Below are 20,243 nucleotides of genomic sequence, written 5' to 3'. Positions count from 1 at the left end.
AGTTTGGGGCGTTCTACTAAAAGAGACCTTGAAAGTGAAAGTTTGTGTGTAGCATGTAATGTAGAAGGAATAAGTGTTATAACTGAGTGTGTGGTTTGAATGAAAACCAGCAGAAAAAGAGGAAGAAAGACTTTTCACTTTCAGTCTTTTTTTTAAAAATCCTCTTAGAATCTAATGGACGGCAGCTTAAAATAGAACTATGTCTCTCTCTATCACGGTCATTTTTGTGGTCATTGTTTTGGCCTGGGGTCCGCTCTTTGTACCTCAATTAATACATCTGAGATGAAGTGACATATGGCAGATCTTAAACATTGAAAATGATCTGTGTCTTATTTAGTTATTTGTATGTTGTTCTTAATTTAGTCCTCTGGCTAATTTAGTTAAAATTTGCAGATTTGATTAAAATATCTGGATCAAGATGTCAGATTACTGCGCATCCTTGTGTTCATTGGAAAGAGCAGATAAATCAATACACAAAACCATGATCAGCAATGCAGTGATTGCCTGAGACCGCAATGTAATGAATTATATAAATATTAAGGGCCTTATCATACACCCGGTGCAATGTGACGCAAGTGTTTTTTGCTAGTTTCAGCCTGACACAGCTAGCATTTTCATGTCCTCCATATTGTTTAAATAGCAAATGCATTTGCTCTCATCTGTTCGCCCATGGGCGTGCTGGTCTGAAAACGAGGTGTGTTCAGGCTCGTTGATATTTTGAGGCAACTGAAAACGACTGCGCCATTGACCAACAAAAACCTGGTCTTAAGTCAATTATAGCGCAGTAATTTTTGTGTCATTTACTGATTGCGTTAGTAATATGTGCCTATAGGTGGGTGCGCAACGCACGTACACTGCTTTTTACACACACACACCGGGGGCAGCACACAAACATTTCAAACAAATCTGAACAGTTAAATCATTCCTCTCTGGAGAAGCGTTCAGTCTTTCTGCTCGCAAATTCAGCCATGTAATTAGCAAATCCGCCATGGTGCAAGCGCAACTGACTTTTAAAGGTGATGGGAGATGAGACTGTGATTGGTTTATTGCACGTTACGCCCAAAACATACCCATTACTCGTTAGGTACAACCCTGTTAGACTATGCGCCAGGCACGCCAAAAGAACATAACGTACGTGCATATATATATATATTATTTGTAATTAACAATTTAGTTTTACCAGTGACGCCAATTTGCAATACGTGATGACATTAAATATTGTTTCTTAGGGGTCAAGAAAATTTTTCTAATGACACAAGTTATCAGCGTCTCTTGCTGCATAATATGTGTAGGGCCCCAATAAAATTGAGATAATTATTCCATCACAAATTAATTTCTCAGTAAGTAACATTGGCTGTCTATCATAATATATGACTATACAGCATAATTATTTTAAAATGTATTTTAATCTTTTACATCTATTTATCTTAATACCCAGGCAATGAGAAAAGATTGAGTTTTGTATGACTTCGGATTCTGAAAGTGAACTGAAACCTTTATGGTGTATGAGTGCTTTGTTTACATACAATTCAAAGGACTCTTCAAACAATGGGTTGAGATCGCAGTTCTTGATTTTGGTGGATCGGGGCTCTATTTCAGAGAACACGTGTCTTGGTTCAAGAGACAGCTGAACAAAAGGGTCACTGGAACCTGTAATGGACAAAACAATCCAGTTTCAGAGAATCAACAGAGATCAGAGCCACAAAATTACTGCTGAGAAAAGCTGCAGCATCATTTATGTGTGAAATGTATCCAATGCAATGACATTCAGATATTTTTAAAGGGATTGTTCACCCAAAAATAAATAATTTGGCATCATTTACTCACCCTCAAGTTGTCCCAAACCTGTATGAATTTCTTTCTTCTGTTGAACACAAAACACGATTTTTTTGAAGAATATGAGTAACCAAAGAGTTGAGAGGACTTCCATAGTATGGAGGAAAAAAATACTATGGAAGTCAATGGGGCATATCAACTGTTTGGTTACAGACATTCCTCAAAATATCTTCTTTTGTTTTCAGCAGAAGAAAGAAATTCATACAGGTTTGGAACAACTTGAGGGTGAGTGAATGACAGAATTTTCATTTTTGGGTGAACTATCCGTTTAAGTGTTTTTGTCAGAGCATGATAGTTTGAGACCTACTGGCTCTTGATTCATCAGATTTCCACATTATTTTAGATTAGCCATCATAATATAAAAGGAAAGCATTTGTCTTCTCACCGTTTGAGTCGAGAGGAATTAGATTGACAGCGTTGAGAACCTCTACATGCAGTTTCTCCTCTGAGCGTTTGTACGAGGTGATGAGAGTGACGGCTCCGTATTTCTCTCCATTAAACACTTTCTGCAGGAAATATAAACAAATCCATGTCAGCAACACTTCGCTGGCTTTTATGGGAAATTTCATGCCCTGATCTCACCTGTTCCCACACTTTTCTGTCGAAGAACTTCTCTATCAGCTGCTTAGAGCTTAAAGAGTTTTGCGTCAGGTTTATCCGCAGCGCCTGAGGGAAAAAAAGTCATATATACACTATCATTAAAAAGATTTTTTTGTTGTTGTTGAAAGAAGTCTCTTATTTTCACCAAGGCTGCATTTATTTGAGCAAAAATACAGTAAAATCAGTACAATTCTGAATGTTACTACAATTTATAATAAATGTTTTCTATTTGAATATATTTTAAAAGGGTCATGAACTAGCTTTTAAAAAAAATTAGGTCGACTTATGACGTTTTTACATTCAAAAACATCACAATGAATAAGTAATAGGCTATTTTCTAAGGTGACCATATTTTGATTACCGAAAACAAGGACACTCGGCTCGGCAATGAGATACTCAAATGATACTCGAAGTTTACTCAAAGATTCCTTATTAATTTCAATAAATTTAAAGTATGCCCCCTCTGTATGGATAGAAAATGGTTATATTAGGTGCAGGACAGGACTTGAAAACAGGACATCCAACTATTTTCTCTTGAAACGCTCAGTTTTTATGGTCGTACTGCATTGAAGACTTGGAAGTAAACGCCCACTGCTATGATTGGATAACAGTTTTGCATATTATAATGAGCTTCGGCTCCCCAGTCATTACACGTGAGGAATTGTTTTGAAAACGCGCGTGTGTATTTCACTATTTAAGGTGCTCAAGTCTGATCACGAATTGCAGGACAATGAACCAACAACACCTCAAATAGAAAGGATACTCCAGCCTGTGACAGCATGGAAGTTATGTTTAGTTAGACACGCACATAATCAGTAGATATAAAATGTAACAATGCAACACTAATCACATAAAAAAACATTTTTCCTCACATAATTGTGTTGCATCATTCCTGTCAGATTCAGAAGCCACAGCATTGTTTTTTTAATCTCATCCTGTCTGCAAATCCAACGCTTAAGGCATGTTTTCATTGCTTGGAAGTTCGATCCGGTTTAGCTCCACGTAGGCCTGTTATTAATCTAATGCCGCTTTTCCATTACCAGTACCAGCTCGACTCGACTCGGCTCGCTTTTCGCTCTGTTTTCCATTGCAAATAGTACCTGGTTGTCATAGTGACGCCGCAGGGAACTTTTTCGTTCCTCGTTGCCCCATCAAGCTCTCTCTGGATCCTCTCTTTGGCAATCAAACAAAGGAAACCTCCTTGTTTGACCACGGCGTATTCTTCCGAGTTGCCATAAAAGTAATGGGTATATCACGCAATCTCTGGCCAAACTATTTAAAAATGGCGGGGTTATTCAGGATACTGCGTCTGGTGCGTGCAATGATGATGCAGTGAATAGTGACGATTCTCTCTGACCAATCAGCAGTCTACCGTGTTTTCACAACACATTTTTGTATCGCCTCAGCTCGCTCAGAACCTCACCGGAGGTGTTACGAAAAAAAGTATCTGGAAGCAGGTACAGGTACAACTTTTAAACACTAGAAAATCAAACAAAGGCAAGTCGAGGCGAGCTGGTACTGTGTAGTGGAAAATTGGTGGGCGGGGCTACAGAATTAGGTGTTTGTCTTCTTTGGTTAAGGCAGCGTTTCACTGAACTTTGACATCACAAGGAAGCACATTTGCAGATCGATCGTTTGATGAGCCAGCTGTCAATAAATGTTTTTCTTTGACTAACAAGGACGTTTTCAGCTCTGAAACTTACAGGATATTCTTATATTACCATGACCTTTTATATATCATAAGTTGATTTTTCAATTCATGTAATTTATTCCTGTTATGGCAAATTTGAGTCTTCAGTGTCACATGAGTCTTCAGAAATCATACTAATATGCTGAATTGGAGCTTTTTTTTATTACCAATGTAAAAAACAGTTGTTTTGCTCAATATTTTAATGATACATTTGACTTCTTTGATGAATAGAAAGTTCAAAAGAACAGCATTTATTTGAAATAATAATTGTTTGTAACATTATAAATGTCTTTACTGTTACTTTTGATCAATTGAATACATCTTTGCTGAATGAAAGTATTAAAACCACTTTTGAGCAGTAGTATGCATACATATTTGAATAGGAACAAAAAGAAAGAAAAACAAGAGCATAAAACAATAACACTGACCTTATATTCCTCCGTATGTAGTGTTTCATTAGGTAGTCCATTCCCTTCAGCATGAAAACACTGTTCTAAACACTGACGAAAAAAGCACAAAGATTTTTGCATTTCTGCCGATGCAAGTTTATGCAAAACTTTCCACTGTGATTTAATGTATTAATGTGTGGTTCTGGGTGGAACATTTTAAGTGTGACGGTATAGAAACAAACCACAATTTGAAGTAGCATTTGTGCAGAACGATTTACATGCTAATGTGGAATATTTAGGCTGAAAGGCTGAACTAACCTGCAGTGTGTACAGTAATCTCTGAAAGTAAACCAGGTTACTGTCCTCCTGCTGAGACATCTGATGCAGAATCTTCACTGAGTTCAGCCACAATGGAGTAAGAAGACTGAAAGAGACATATCAAGAAGTCTTATTACCTAAAGTGAAAACTCAAATTTACAGATATAGTCACGCTGAAAAAAAGAAAAGTTAAGATACCTGTTAAAATTCTCCTGAACCAAATTCTCATTCATATACTGCAGTTCTTTTTCCAGATATTTCATTAAAGGAACCACAGCCTGAAGATAAAGATTTAGATACTTTAGAAAAATGTCATTTTAAACCTCAAGCGGATAAAACTCAAAAACATATGCCTTACTTCCTCTGTATCTCTGGAGGGCAGCCTTTGACGCGAAGCCATGTTGCGAACATGTATCTCAATGTCTGTCTTCAACTAAAAAGAGTGACAACAAACATGATAAAAATGTGTTCTGGTTGTTTTGTGAAAGCATCACTGAGCGCTTTCTCATTCTTACAGAAAAACTGGCATGTTAGACTTACTCGGAGGAAAGTGGCTTTTCTAACAGGGAATGTTCTAGCTCACATTGTGGCATGGTTCTCTCAAAATTATGAACAAACATTCTTCCAGTAACATTGATAAAACATTATTAAAACAAGTTATCTGGCCTTTAATAATGTTCTCACAACGTTAGCACAAATACATTATTTATAAATCATTCATGGAACGTTTTTAACATTTATTTTTAGGTTATAACTCTGTTGCTCTGTTCAACAATATTCATGTTACAAAAAAATGTCTGCAAGTTCTGAGAACCTTTCTGATCAGGCTGATTTTTAGGATTTAGAGCAGATTATTACTGTCATACTTTGACAACAGTATAGACAGTGTTGGGGAAAGTTACTTTTAAAAGTAACGGGTTACAATATTGCTTTACTCCCTAAAAGTGACTAATTGCGTTATGACTCTTTCTCACTTGGGTCTTTTTTTAAATAACAAAAATGATTCTATTCTCTACAAATTTTTATTTTTGGCAAATGTAAAGGCCATTTCACACCAAAAGTGAAAAAAGTAAAAGCCTCAGGCTGAAGGAAATGTAAATTCATGCCTGTACAGTAGAGGGTGCAGCTCAAACAATCCTTTCAGCTGTGCTGCTCTTCTGGATCGCAGAAGAATAGGATGCAGAAGAAAGTTCAACACTTACTTCAGCAATAAAAACAAAAAGTAATTTTCGCTTATTAGTTTTGAATTGGATCATCAAAAGTCAGCAGCAAAGATATAAAGTGAGCTAATAAAGTGAGATTAAATACATAAAGTGTATTTGTGCTATTTAATGATTGCAGGTTTGTGTAATATTCAGAGTTTGCATTTCACTGTTTTTATTTATTTTGAGGAATACTGAATCTTTTTTTGTGCAAGTGAGTCAATGCCTGCTCGGATTTTAATCGAGAATACACATCGTTTTTTCACAGCGCACACAACGCCTCTGCACTTACTCCTGATTTCTCTCAACATGGGGACAGGAGAGGTTTCAGCCAATAAATGGGAAAACAAAGTAACTTGTGTTACTTATTTGAATATATAACTCCGATATTTTGTTGTAAATTCAAAAGTAATGCGTTACTTTACTCATTACTTTAAAAAGTAATCTGATTACTTTTTAACTCACGTTACTTGTAATGCGCTACCCCCAACACTGAGTATAGATGCCAGTTTGGAGACACATGCTGTACTCTCAATAGTAAAACCGTCAAAACTATATAATGACGAATGAAATAATCTCCAATGCCGTTGATGATGTAAATCACAGTTATGATACCTTCTTCCCGACCGTGTCAACTGCAGAACGGATCTCTCGGTTCAGGAGGGACTGTGTGTGTTGCAGCTGTGATGGAAGTGTATTCTGGAACTGAGTTTCTCCAATCACGTGCCGCGTACGTTCCCGGAGCCCCGCCCAGTTTAGCTGCTGTGGCAGACGTGTCAGAACGGTGTGCAGATGCTCTAGATCGTTCACAACCACGCACAGCTAAATAAAAATACATAAACCATGAGGAGTTACAATTATAATAGTCATAGAAATCAAGCTAAAACTCAAGCTTAAATCAAGCTTAAAGACCACACACCACATGAAAGACTCTATCAGAAAAACAAGATGTTAATACAAATTACTATATAAACCAGACTGAAAATGCTACATATCAGATGACAACAAGATATAGTACGAATAAGTAATTTTCCATGCACATCTAAAAGTGAAAGATAATGACATCCATATCACTATTCAGATATGTTTTCTAAACATAATCATGTGCTGTGGATGTATGCATTATTTTATTTTAAGCAGAGCAGAACCAGTATTTTACACATTAATTTAATCAAAAACAAAGGTACTCCAGATATCAAAATATTTGCATGGAAATTACTATTAGCAAATAGCCATCACAAAATTCAGTGCTGGATTAGCAAGAAAAACAAAGATGTCTTTGATTCGAAACATAGGGCTCATGGTTTCTAATCAGTATCCATAGACAGAAACATTTAGAATAGGATTTTGAGCTGCAAATACAGTGAATATGATCATCATCGTCTCACCATTTTTATAGCACTGTCTCGATCCGAGTTCACAGAAAGCTCCTTCACTCGAACCTTCAGCATCTGACAGTAGGTTGATGCAATCTTACACACATCCTGTAAGATACACAAAATTCCCCCACATTAAGATAGAGTTATGTGGTCACACTCTAAAAAAAGACATCTACCGTATATTTATACATCCCACAGTTCAAGTAAATGCTGCAATTTTAGTGTGCATGTGTGTACCTCTGTGAGTTTGACCATAAGCATGAATGCCTCCTCCGGATCAGGCCAGCTCAACTGATCCCAGAGCTGAGCAACAGGGTGCAAACATGCTGCAATGTCCACTGCAGAAGAGCTGTGCTTGATAGGAACTGCTCCAGTCTGCAGCGGCTGCAACTACAAGACAGACCGAGAGAGACAATGTGAGCATGTATACTTCCCTTTAGCTTCAAGTCAACACGATCAACTTATCAAGTCAATTTCATTTTTGCTTAATGGCACAATATGTAATTTTCGCCGCTAGCGGTTGCTTATTCAAAACAAAGGCGTAGCTTGATGACGCCTCGGTTCATGGGAGTTGTTATCTTCACCTCTACAGCCGGCGGAAAAGAATCAGACAGCAGAAATCATATTCACGGACGAGCTAATGTATTAAATATTTATTAACGTTACTGTAGTGTGAAGCAGGGTCGGGCTGAAGGCTGCTGGAGTGATAGGTAATGAGAGAGAAGCATGACACACGGCTCGTACATATTGTGCCTTTACTGTGAATTAATAAGAACAACGATAAAACTATTTTTACCAACAAAAAAAAAGCACTTTACTATCTGTTACCTGATCCACTTGAACAGCCTTTTCCACCCTCTCCATTGTGGTGCTAAAGGCTTTGTTTAACCAATATGGAAGAGCATCTCTGAAGTCCTCATGGAAATTTGTGAGCTGCAGTAACTTCCCTCTAAAAGAGAAATCAGAACTTCATTTTTCTGATAATGATGTTAAGGAAGCCAGAAAACCCAGGCCATTTTTAGAACTTTAGCTGACGTTGTGGCAAGGTTCTTTTTTTAAAGGTTATGAACAAACATTCCAGTAACGTTAACATTTGTTCAAAGTTATCTGGTCTTTAATAATGTTCTCAAAAGTTAGCACAAAAATACTATTTATATATCGTTCATGGATTTTTTTTTTTCCTGAAACGTTTGGTTGGATGTTCACCTAGCATTTTTTAAACGTTACTAGTTTCAGAATATTCAAAGAACATTCAAAAGTAATATTCCATTTATGTTCCCTTAACGTTATGTATAATCAAGAATATTTTTTTTTTTTAAAACATTTTAAAAAACTGGATGTTTTGAAATAACGCTTTAACAACATAATGGAAATGTTAGTAAAAAGTTCTTGGAACATATTTGTTAGCTAGGATTTTGAGTACATCACAAAATAAAGTGCATGTTACAATTCAGAGGTCACAGCCGATTGTAGGACTTATCAAGTTGATAAATGGATTTCGATTAAATATTAACACTAGCAAACATCTGACCTTTTTTGTAAGAAGGCTTTGTCTTTGTGGATGGCTTGCAAAGTGAGATACACAGGAAACAGGCTGTTTGCCAGCGGCTGATCCATTTGATTCTCCAACTGAGAGAGTGTAGCTCGTAACTCCTCAGCCAGCTGTTCACACACACACACACACACACACACACAACAGTTAAGGGACAACCAATAATCTACTGACATTCAATGTCAGAAATGCAGAATAGTTTATGATGTATATTTCTTGATTCTCACCAGAGAGTCCAGTTTTTGGTAAACCACAGTGAAAACATCCAACTGCACAGCACTTAAAACACACAGAGAGAGTATTTTATTACAAAGAGAGTCATAAAGACTTCTTGTCAGTCACATGATGGACAAGAATGGCTATCAAATTAACTGGCCATTATTTTAGTGACACAATAATGGCCAAAAAATATGTTCAAGAATGGTTAGAATTAGGCTTATTGAAAAGATATCCAACGAGCAACAGATATATTTGGCACCGACATCCTGAAGAAACGCAATGGTTAGAAGTTAATGAGCTGACTAGATTACCACAGAAATCGACCTTATAAATTATAATACATATACAGTTCATTATTCTTACCTGACAAACACTTTATTCCAAACATCTTTACTGAGTCGAATGTCTTCTTTCACTTCTTCAATCAACCTTGAGAGGGCGCTGACACTCTCTAACAGATCCTGTCAAAGAGCACTTATTATGAACCTAAACTCACACTAAATTATTGGAATAATACATTTTCGATATACATATAGAATGTATGTCAATAATCTGCATGGTTTCTCACCTTGGTCATGGGCTGATGTAAACCTTTTTTGATGTTAAACCACTCTTCTGTGCCATTCTGGGAGAAAAGGAGCACACAGTTAAAAGGTTTTAAATATATAAGCATCATTTAAAAATATAGCAATACGTTTGAATCCTACATATAAAGTCCCAAAACTGGCCTGTTTGTTCTAATTTTTTTGGACAGGTGTGCGAAAAGTATTTTATTGTGATGTAATGTATTGAACATATACAATAAACTCACAACAACCGCATCTGTGACCTCAACGTGCAAGTCAAACTGAGCAGGATTGAGCTTCTGAAATGCTCGGGTCTTACAAATCTGGACAAGAACTCTATAGAAACACAAAACATATATATACTTTATAGGAGTTTTGCATAAAAAAACAATATAGATAGAAACAAATGATTCATGGCTAACTTATGTTATGTAAGTATGTGTGTGTGTGTGTGTGTGTGTTACCTGAGCAGAGTATGTAGCCGTGGTGTTGTTTTAGGGGTTGGAGGATAGATGTCCCTGTATTTGGACACTAAGCAGAGCCCGTACTGCAGAAACCCATGCAGAGAGTCACCTAGCTCCTGTTTCTGTTAGCATACATACAAAACACTTAACTTGATAAAGGTATTTATCTGACAAAATTATCTGGCAAATAAGTAAAAGTACACTGGAAAAAAATTAAAATGGTAACCTAAAAATGGTTATTAACCATGGTAATAAACCAACCCATATACATTAATCTATACCAACAAAACAATTTTTTTATGGGTTAAATCAGGCAGAAATAGATCTGTAAGGTAACAATTGTAGGTTTTACTGTGAACAGCTACAGGTTTTATTTTATTTTATGCAAGAAAAAAATATATATATTTTTAAACTCACAGGAAAAAGCATACATTGACTATCCAGTATTAATATTTTGTTGGTTCTCTCTTGTTTTTCATGTGTTTATAATTTCTTGCATGGCCAAAAATTATGTCCGCACAGTTTGGCATTTTTCCTTGCATTATAACAAATAAAACAAATAAATAATTCTTTAATAATATTTGAAAATATCACACATGAATGAATTTTCAGCATCAGCCCTCCAGGCTTCAGTGTCACATGATCCTTCAGAAATCATTCTAATATGCTGATTTATTGCTCAAGAAACATTTTTATTATTGTCAATGTTGCAAACAGTTGTGCTGCTTAACATTTTTGTGGAATTTTTTTCAGGATTCTTTGATGAATACAAATTTCAAAAGGACAATATTTGAAATGTATAATTTTTATATGTGTTTATTTTCACTTTTGATAAATGTAATGCATGTAATGCTAAATATAAATATGTATGCATGTATACAGTATTTATACACAAAAACAGACCTAGAACAAAAGCACAGAAATGTTTGTCATGTAACTTTTTTGCTGCTTTGAGACAGCTCAACGTAACCACAGCATTACTCTGGGCTTTCATATCAGTTCAAAACACTGATGATTTATGTGATAAACTGTGAAAGTCATATGACACTGTTGCAACATTCCTGCTTGTGATGCAGTGTAAAAAAGTACTTTCTAATTCTGTTCATCGACACCCACTCTGAGAGCTGTGCGTGTGTCAACTTTCATATCACACGGGCATAAAAACTGCACAAGAATCACCAACCTGCTGGTGGGGGAGTTCCTGTTGGTCCCAGTGATACTCTATACTGGTTAACTGCTGGAAAAGCACGGTTGAGTCCACCTCCAGGCTTTGGTAAAGTTTGCTGTATGCCACCCACTTCCTGTATAACCACAACCCACACAAATGCAAAAGAGATTTAAATCAATCCGCATGTACTCCATTCATTACATTTAAACTGCAAGCTAACACTGTTGAGTTCATCTTACCGGGTAATATAGTTTAAATCTGTCCCTAAAATACACAAATGAACACTTGCTTTCAGATAGAGCGTGATAAATTACATGCTCTTACGCCAAGTCTTGGAGGAAAGGTGAAATGTTATTCTGGTTGGCATAGTACTCGAGCAGGGCCGTCCCCTCCCCACACAACTCTCCCTTCCATGGGTTACTGTCCTGAGGGGTGAGAGTAGAGTAGGAAGAAAGAGAGAGAGAGAGAGATGCAGAAAATGTTGTGAAAAGAATGAGTGAGTGTAAACTTTACAGTATAGTGCAGCAGGAAGTGTTGTCGAAGCTTACACAACCAATGAGCATTTTAGCAAGATATGTCATAATTTTTAGAGAAGCTTTCAAAAATTTTCTGTTAAAGAGGTACCTGTTGTTTAGACATATGGGCTTGAACAAATTGCTGCAGGATGCCACAGTAGTTCACATAAGGACTCCGTCCAGCACTCAGGTTCTCATCTCTCTGCCAATCATAATTCGACAATCAGATTAATCAATCAAGTCAATACTGAGTAAATAAATTCTATTTCAAAGGAGTCAAGACCAGTCTACAAATAATTAGTCTTTTTCTTACAAGAACTATCACTGATACCACACTGATACCAAATACCACATATATTATTTATATACTATTAGTTTTAATTCATATTTGTAATCATATTTGTATTTATTTTATAGTTTCATTATTCATTTTAATTTTGGTTTAATGTTTAGTAATTTGTTATGTGCTTTTATGTGCTTTTGCTTCAGTTTTAGTTAATACTTCTTTATTTCCAGCTAGTTATTTAATGCTTTTAGACTTCTTAACAAAACTTAACAATTCTAATTTTAGTTTAAGTTTTTCATCTCTTATTTATATTTGATTTTATTTCAGTTTTATTTTGATTAACAATATTTTGAATACTTTTGGTTTCATTTTAGTTATTGCATTGCAGTAATCATGCATTCATATTTAGGTTCAGTTCTCAAACATAACAAGATGAACTGAAAATAAGGCCGCATACTGTGGTCATTCACACAGTTTCCACACAGCACTTCACTTTCTAAAAATACAAATATTAAAATGACACTTCTTGAAACACAGTGAAATATCCTTTTATGAACTTGACCAGTTAATCAAAAACGTATTAGACAACTTTATGGCCTGCTGATTCGCACAGGATCAAAGTCTTCACCTCTTTATGAATGAATTTAAGCTGAAGATGACACTTTCCTCTGTCTGGGTATGTCTCTGTTCGGGGCTCCAGGTTGTACCATGTGTCCTCTGTGCAATACAGGTCCTGCCCACAACAAACATAAGTACAGTAAAGCACATGCCATGCAATAGAAATATGAGAGATTGAGATTTCTGTGTACTTTATATTATAATAATAATCTATAATATTATTATATTTATTTAAATAGTACATAACATTTTTTTGTGTCTGAGGTAGGACAGGTCTTGATACAGGTTTGATAGGTTGAAAATCATAATAATGCAGTCATTATCCAGTGTGATGCAGAATACCTTCAGTTTTAGAACAATATACCCCAAAAAATCATCCTGGCCTTTTTCTTTTTTTGCATCTTTTAACATCCTGTGAACAGACAATTGAACACTCAGCATTAAATTAAATGCCAACACCATTTGAAAAAATTTGTAAAAGCTTTTAAAAGCTTATTTTAAAGCCTTAAATGTTTCAAACCTTTTAAGTCCATGGATGTTTGTGCGAAACTCATCAAATTTCTGCACTAGTGAAACCTCCTCATCTTTGTCCCTTTAAAACACACGTTTAGGTCCTCTATACAGTACAATACAATTAGTATTTCTTATTTCTCCAAAAACAAATCTCTTCACTCACCACATCTCAATGTGGAAATTGGCATTTGAGATGTCTTCAAACTCTCTGTAAAAAAGAAAGCAAGTGCGACACAACGATTCTTTAACAAGTTGTAAGAACAACTGGTCAAATAGTTTCTATAAAAGTTTTGCATACTCACAGTTTGAAGGTCTCGTCCCAGATGGGGTTGAGAGTCTGTTTCTTTATGGTTGTCTGCAACACCTGCCCTTTAGCTGAATCCCGCACTACTGCTTTCTGGGGTTTATTGGATAATCCACCAATATGAGAATCCTTGTCTTCATATAGGATCGACAGCAGGCAGTACGGATCACTGAATCCTGTTATCAAAAATGTAGAGGTCAGATTCATGTAAGATGTGGTCTGGATATTAGTTATTTTAAAAATGCTATGTCTGAAAATCCAATATGTTTTTGTATGTTTATTACACTATACTGAAAAATTAAAAACCCTCGTTCAATAAAAAGCAGATACAATCATACCACTAATGTCCTTCCCGAGAATTCCCTTAGCTTGTTTCACTGTAACCATGAGGCAGTATATCGGGACCTAGTCATGGAGAAATTTACATAATTGAAAAATAACAACATAAGAAAGGTAATGATATACAGGCTAAAATAACATCAAATCTTTTTTTACGATCTTGCCACCTGTCAAGTTTGCAGATGCTTTTCCATACACGTGAGAACACATAATCCTTTCCAGGGGGTCTTGATCACCCTGACTGGGTTTATTTTGCAGTAATGACTAGAATGACTAGTAATTGACTGTACATTATTCCTTATAGATCCCATATGTGAAACAGGAGATTATACAATCATTTTATGTACAATTTTTGACATTATTCTTACCAACGAGCTCTGGATTTTCTCACTCAAGGTCTTATGCTCTGCCTCTGTCATGGAGAATGCCTGTCAGAGAATGAATATTTAAGAAAAATACTAAACGCAATACTTTAACATATATAACTACAAGACTAAAAATACAGAAGTGTGTGTTGTCCTACCTCTCTGATATAGTCTTGAAACTGCTTGGCATTGTATCGCTCTTTTGTGTGTGGTCGTCCTAAACTATGAGTGATTGTGTACAGAAGCTCCTTGTACAGCGGTTTGAGCTACAGGGACAATAATAGTCATTATTCCACAACGCTCAGGAAAATACATGAAGTTATCCAACTCTGATGAATCATTACCTCCTTCTCTTTATATCTCTTTTCACTCTCCTCTGGGTTCTCAGAGTCTTTGAAATCCTTGGAGATATAGCAAATATAATGATTGGTTTACATAATATAATGTCCTACTTTTGAAAATGTAAGTGGCATCAAAATCACTTTAAAACTAAAGACATATAACAGACGGAATAATTCCTTACCTTTCTGTTTAGTTTTCTGGTCATGCCAATTCTCCGTGCAGGAGAGGACTGAAAGGGGAACAAGAGTTTCAATTAAATTCAGAAAGAAAGAAAGAAAGAAAGAAAGAACTCATACTGTACCTGTCTCTGTCGGATCCGAGTGGACCCTGCACTTTCATTGTGGGACTACAAATAGAAACAAATAAAAAATGTAATTGATAATAAATGTGCAAAAGCATTGTTAACAACAATATAGAAACAACATCCAAATACAGTACTTCTGTGTACTTCTTACTGTCACCTCACACCTAGGAGGCCTTTCTGTGTGGAATTTGCATGTTCTGCCAGTGTCTGCATGGGTTTCCCCCACAATCCAAACACATGCAGTATAGGTGAATTAGAAATGCCATAGGTGTGAATGCGTGTGGGAGTCTCAAGCCATGTAATGGGGAGGGTCGGGGAAAGACCTGGGGCCTTTAAACTGCCCTGTCAATCATCGTCACAGTTCAAATCCTCCACATTCAATTTAATTTCCAACCGTATCGGAGAGAAATATAGTAGCACGTTGATCTGCCATTCGTGGGTCTTTAATGCAGAGACTCCTCTCATGTGTTTGCAAAGTTAATGGCAAAACGTATCATTACAAAAGTTCACAATGCTGCTGCAGGTGAAATATAATGTGGCTAACATTGAATAAATATCTTTTTGTCAGGTTAAATACTGATAATTGCTCACTTAAGCCCCTTTAATCTAATCCTCTCTACTTAAACGTCAGACTCGCGTAACCGTCATGTTTGTGGTTTTATAACACTTTTTATCCGTGTTTGTAGTTCTAATCGAATCCTCGTCCATCTCGCAATGGGTTGTGGGCAATATCAGCCGTTAGAGTGCGCATCGATCTGCACTTCGAATTCTGACGACCGGAAATAGTAGACCATCCGGGAATCTTTGGAATACTCTTTTCAACATACTACGATTTGGGACATACTAATTCTTTTTTCGAATACTATTTAGTACGGATAGTATGTGAATTGGGACGCAGCATTTGATCTAGGAGTGTGTGTAGGCTACGCTAAAATCCACACCAATGCTCAAACACTGTAAAAAAAAGTTGCTGCCTTAAATTTTTAAGTACAATCAACTTTTAAGAAATTTCAACTTAAATTACATTAAATTAACTGTGTTGAGTTGAACTGACATTAATAAGGCGGTGTTTACAAAGCAGTGATCTGAAACCATTCAGCTGAGGACAATTTGAAGATCGTTTGAGATTCATAGATTTCACATATGGAAGAGGGGTGTACACAGGATTTTTGTGTGCGTGTACATTCGTTCTCTTAATCACACGTACGCATATTTGAGAAATGATCATAAGACCAAATGTAGGGCGGTGTGGTGAATAATCGAGTCCACCCAGGAATATGGGCTACGTCCGAAACCTGCAAAATCCTGCCTTCGGAGGACACATTTCAAGATAGGAACAGGAAGGCACCAAGGCACGTCCGAATCTAATCTTAGCTTCACTTCCTGTCTCCTGAGATCCCTTACTCTGATAATTTTTTGAAGGCAGCATTTATGTATCCTTCGCTGCTTTTGATAGCCCACAATCCTGTGCTTTCCATTCTGTGACAGTTGAGCTGGAAAAAAAGATGGCGTCCGAAAGTTGCGTTTGCTGGTCAGTTTGTGTGTAAATGTACGTTTTTTTACCAACATTTTCTACTTCCGATGTCATTTCTAGAGAGAAATTACTAATGTAGTAATTAAATAGTTGTTTCATTCTCACCAAAGCTCACTCTATTTAGCTGTAGATCATTAAACGGTTACACTGCCTAAGAAGTCTGTCCGAAATTAGTTTCGTGAGGTGCCTTCATGCACAAACGCTGCCTTACAAGCCATCGTCTGATAAGGCAGCGAGGCAACAAGGTTTTCAGACGCAGACCTGGTCTCCTCTAGGCCCCCCGAGTGATCCCATTGGTCAACTGACTTTTTAATTGATGGTATTTTTAGCGCTTGATTACAATTCCTGCAAAATCACCTTATGATTTATATAGTTTAAAATGCGTTATAATGACCATTAATGTCTTTTAAAGTATATAGCCGAAGCTATAGGTTGTAAAATCAAGCATTTCTTGTTCCTACTGTTTCTTTAGTTAGATACAGTGGCAAGAAAAAGTATGTGAACCACTTGCAGAATCTGTGAAAATGTGAATAATTCAACTAAATAAAAGAGATCATACAAAATGCATGTTATTTTTCATTTAGTACTGTCCTGAATAAGATATTTTACATAATATTTTTTTTACATATAGTCTACAAGACAAAAAAATAGCTGAATTTATTAAAGTAACCCTGTTCAAAAGTTTATGAACCATTATTTCTCAATACTGTGTGTCGTTCCCTGGATGACCCACCGCTGTTTTTGTGCTTTGTGATGGTTGTTCTTGAGTCCCTTGTTTTTCCTGAGCAGTTAAACTGCCCAACGTTCTTCAGAAAAATCCTCCAGGTCCTGCACATTCTTCAGTTTTCCAGCATATTTGAACCCTCTCCAGTAGTGACTGCATGATTTTGAGATTCATATTTTCACACTGAGGACAATTGAGGGACTCAAACACAACTATTAAAAAAGGTTCAAGCATTCACTGATGCTCCAGAAGGAAACACGACGCATTAAGAGCTGGGGGGTGAAAACTTATTGAATTTGAAGATCAAGGTAAATTGTACTCAAATTGTCTTTTGGGAAACATGCAAGTATCTTCTGTTGCTTCTGAAGGCCAGTACTATTAAAAATTTTTTTATATTTAAACAAAATAAGAAACATTTGGGCATCTTCATCCTGCTCAAAAGTTTTCACCCCCAGCTCTTAATGCGTCGTGTTTCCTTCTGGAGCATCAGTGAATGTTTCAACCTTTTTTAGTAGTTGTGTTTGAGTACCTCAATTGTCCTCAGTTTGAAAATATGAATCTCAAAATCATACAGTCACTGCTGGAAAGGGTTCAAATATGCAAAAAAACCTGAAGAATATGCAGGACCTGGAGGATTTTTCTGAAGAACATTAGCCAGTTCAACTGCTCAAGACAAACAAGGGACTCATGAACAACCATCACAAAACACAAAAACAGCAGTGGATCATCCAGGGAATGACACACAGTGTTGAGAATCAATGGTTCAGAAACTTTAGAATGGGGTAATTTTAAGAAATTCCGCTATTTTTTTGTCTTGTGGACTATATGTAAAAAAAAAAAAAAAAAAAAAGGAAAATATCTTATTCAGGACAGTACTAAATAAACAATAACATGCATTTTGAACGATCTCTTTAATTTAGTTATAATAATTCACATTTTCACAGATTCTGCAAGTGGTTCACATACTTTTTCTTGCCACTGTACATACTAAATACATCTAGCCGATTAGCCAGATAGCTTAGCTTATATTATTAGGTATGTTTTTTGCTTCCAATATAGTTCCCAAATGTTACAAATTAATGACTTTTGCTTAGCATTACAATTAATTTATTAAAAATGTATTATATTATATACAGTACCACATTACTATTAATTAATAATTCATATTAAATATTGTTTACAGAACATAGTATGTTGCAACAACATTTATTATAATAAAAAAAATAAAAAAACATTGTTTGGCCTGGTTATGTTTCCAGTTTGTTTTCTTATGAAATATGCATTCATTTTATCTTTCAAGCATGTTGTTTGTGGATTTAATGTAATAAACATCCTAGATTCATTGGTTTTAATTAGTCAAGACATCGCGATAACTTTTCATCAGGCATTACCGCCTGGGTCGTAAAGGAGATCCTTGATTTCTCATGACAACGGTTTCTATGCAACATTTTATAAATGAGGCCCCTGTGGTGACCTACCCCAGAAAAATGGGCCTTAGAATCACCAAGAGTCAGATACGACTGAAATGCTAATGAACAAAGAAATACAAACAGTCTTTATTCATAGACTCTGTTATCATGGCATAATTATTACATCATATGATTGTCTGTTACTAATTATTCCAAGATATAAAATCACATATATAATATCACATAAACCCGTATGTGATAAATGATCAAGTGCCAGGCTCTACATGGAACATCCCTATGCAAATATGCGATGTTGGCCTGTCTTCTCTGCTGTGCTCTGTACTTCCTTATTATTAGCAATAAGGAAACCTCATGATAGTGACCCACAATCATGGGTTTCTATGACAGTACACATTCCACATTTAGAAAGTAAAAATGCCTTAATCTTACTGAAAAATAAAGGAACAAATGTGTGTCCCTGGTAAAAAACAAAACACAAAACGATGGCTGTGGCCTTTAACTGTGATATTGTGAATCTATTGTGTTTTTATATAAATATACATATTTGTGTGTGTACGGTCCTGTGGTTCTTTGAAAATTTAAAAACGCGGAAAGTTTTCTGTGATGCGTAGGTTTAGGTGATAAAATATACCGTTTGTACAGTATACAAATCATTGGAATGTCCCAAAGCATGGAAACCGTGTGTGGGTGTGTTTCAACATCAAGAGTTTAGGTTCAAATGTTTTTATCGCCATCAAATTTGTTCTACCATTTTTAATCAGCTATTTAATAATAGCTCAAAATAGTCCTGTATTGTGGTAAATTATTTAGCAGAAGTACAAATATTGTCACTGAGGTCACTAAAACAGAATGCTAATTATAAAAGTATTATAAAAAATGTATAAAATATGGCACTACGAGACACTGCTGTCACTGTTTGACATGTCAACTAAACGCTGAGAATGCAACATATCAGGCTTTACACTGAAAATAAGTTATGAAGACCATTTTGACACACAAAAAGATATTTTTAAATAGCCATGCGTTTTACTAACCTCTTTAGGAGGAAGAAGTAGATTTTCCCCCTGCGTGGATGCCCCATCTTGGACTGGTACCATATTTTACGGCTGTTTCTGGCCTACACTCCTTTACATGAGATACTCCTCACCCGATTTTCTTTTGCACTATATCAAAAAGTAAACTGCCTAAATGGACACAAGTGTTGAGTCTTCACACACGTCTCATGTTTAGGTGCGTGGTGTTTCATTTAGGGTGCGGAAGTTGTCGTTTCCTGTTAAAGGTCGGACCTGCAACTGAACTGTTTCTTCATACAGCAGAAACTGCTACCACGTCGTCTCCTCTTGTTGTTCTGTCACTCCATCTTCCTTCCTCTATCACCATGCACACCCCTATTCCGCTCACTCTTCATCTTTATATATTAAGTCTCTATTCAAACCACCAGAGTGCAGTCAGCTGCTTCTTTTCAAACAGGATGCTATGCCCTCATAGTTTCCATGGTTTGAATTGCTGTGTGTCACCCGTCTGCAGCAGACTAACTTCACACCATTTGACGTGAATGATCCTTGCAGTGTGTGATCTTTTCCGGT

General features: G+C 36.2%; 1 protein-coding gene across 1 annotated transcript in view; it reads right to left on the bottom strand.

Moving 5' to 3' along the window:
- unc13d (unc-13 homolog D (C. elegans)) overlaps positions 1-20,243 on the bottom strand; it is a 24,483-nt gene extending 4,240 nt beyond the window's left edge. Inside the window, exons 1-32 of the mRNA XM_079801219.1 lie at positions 19,692-20,243; positions 14,967-15,011; positions 14,847-14,894; positions 14,668-14,724; positions 14,482-14,589; positions 14,327-14,386; positions 13,958-14,024; positions 13,618-13,795; positions 13,479-13,523; positions 13,323-13,394; positions 13,145-13,214; positions 12,813-12,917; positions 12,008-12,100; positions 11,708-11,808; positions 11,399-11,516; positions 10,216-10,337; positions 9,997-10,087; positions 9,754-9,810; positions 9,549-9,646; positions 9,194-9,245; positions 8,946-9,076; positions 8,243-8,363; positions 7,652-7,804; positions 7,424-7,519; positions 6,651-6,857; positions 5,192-5,266; positions 5,032-5,111; positions 4,834-4,939; positions 4,555-4,626; positions 2,419-2,502; positions 2,222-2,342; positions 1,527-1,650 (exon numbers count right to left, since the gene is read on the bottom strand). Of these exons, the coding sequence (XP_079657345.1) occupies positions 1,527-1,650; positions 2,222-2,342; positions 2,419-2,502; positions 4,555-4,626; positions 4,834-4,939; positions 5,032-5,111; positions 5,192-5,266; positions 6,651-6,857; positions 7,424-7,519; positions 7,652-7,804; positions 8,243-8,363; positions 8,946-9,076; positions 9,194-9,245; positions 9,549-9,646; positions 9,754-9,810; positions 9,997-10,087; positions 10,216-10,337; positions 11,399-11,516; positions 11,708-11,808; positions 12,008-12,100; positions 12,813-12,917; positions 13,145-13,214; positions 13,323-13,394; positions 13,479-13,523; positions 13,618-13,795; positions 13,958-14,024; positions 14,327-14,386; positions 14,482-14,589; positions 14,668-14,724; positions 14,847-14,894; positions 14,967-15,011; positions 19,692-19,754 (3,020 nt within the window). The 5' untranslated portion in view covers positions 19,755-20,243. The remainder of the gene's footprint in view (positions 1-1,526; positions 1,651-2,221; positions 2,343-2,418; positions 2,503-4,554; positions 4,627-4,833; positions 4,940-5,031; positions 5,112-5,191; positions 5,267-6,650; positions 6,858-7,423; positions 7,520-7,651; positions 7,805-8,242; positions 8,364-8,945; positions 9,077-9,193; positions 9,246-9,548; positions 9,647-9,753; positions 9,811-9,996; positions 10,088-10,215; positions 10,338-11,398; positions 11,517-11,707; positions 11,809-12,007; positions 12,101-12,812; positions 12,918-13,144; positions 13,215-13,322; positions 13,395-13,478; positions 13,524-13,617; positions 13,796-13,957; positions 14,025-14,326; positions 14,387-14,481; positions 14,590-14,667; positions 14,725-14,846; positions 14,895-14,966; positions 15,012-19,691) is intronic.

This window comes from Gobio gobio, assembly GCF_949357685.1.
Source record: "Gobio gobio genome assembly, chromosome: 20".
Taxonomy (NCBI): Eukaryota; Metazoa; Chordata; class Actinopteri; order Cypriniformes; family Gobionidae; genus Gobio; species Gobio gobio.
This window is presented reverse-complemented; position numbering and strand designations above follow the sequence as displayed.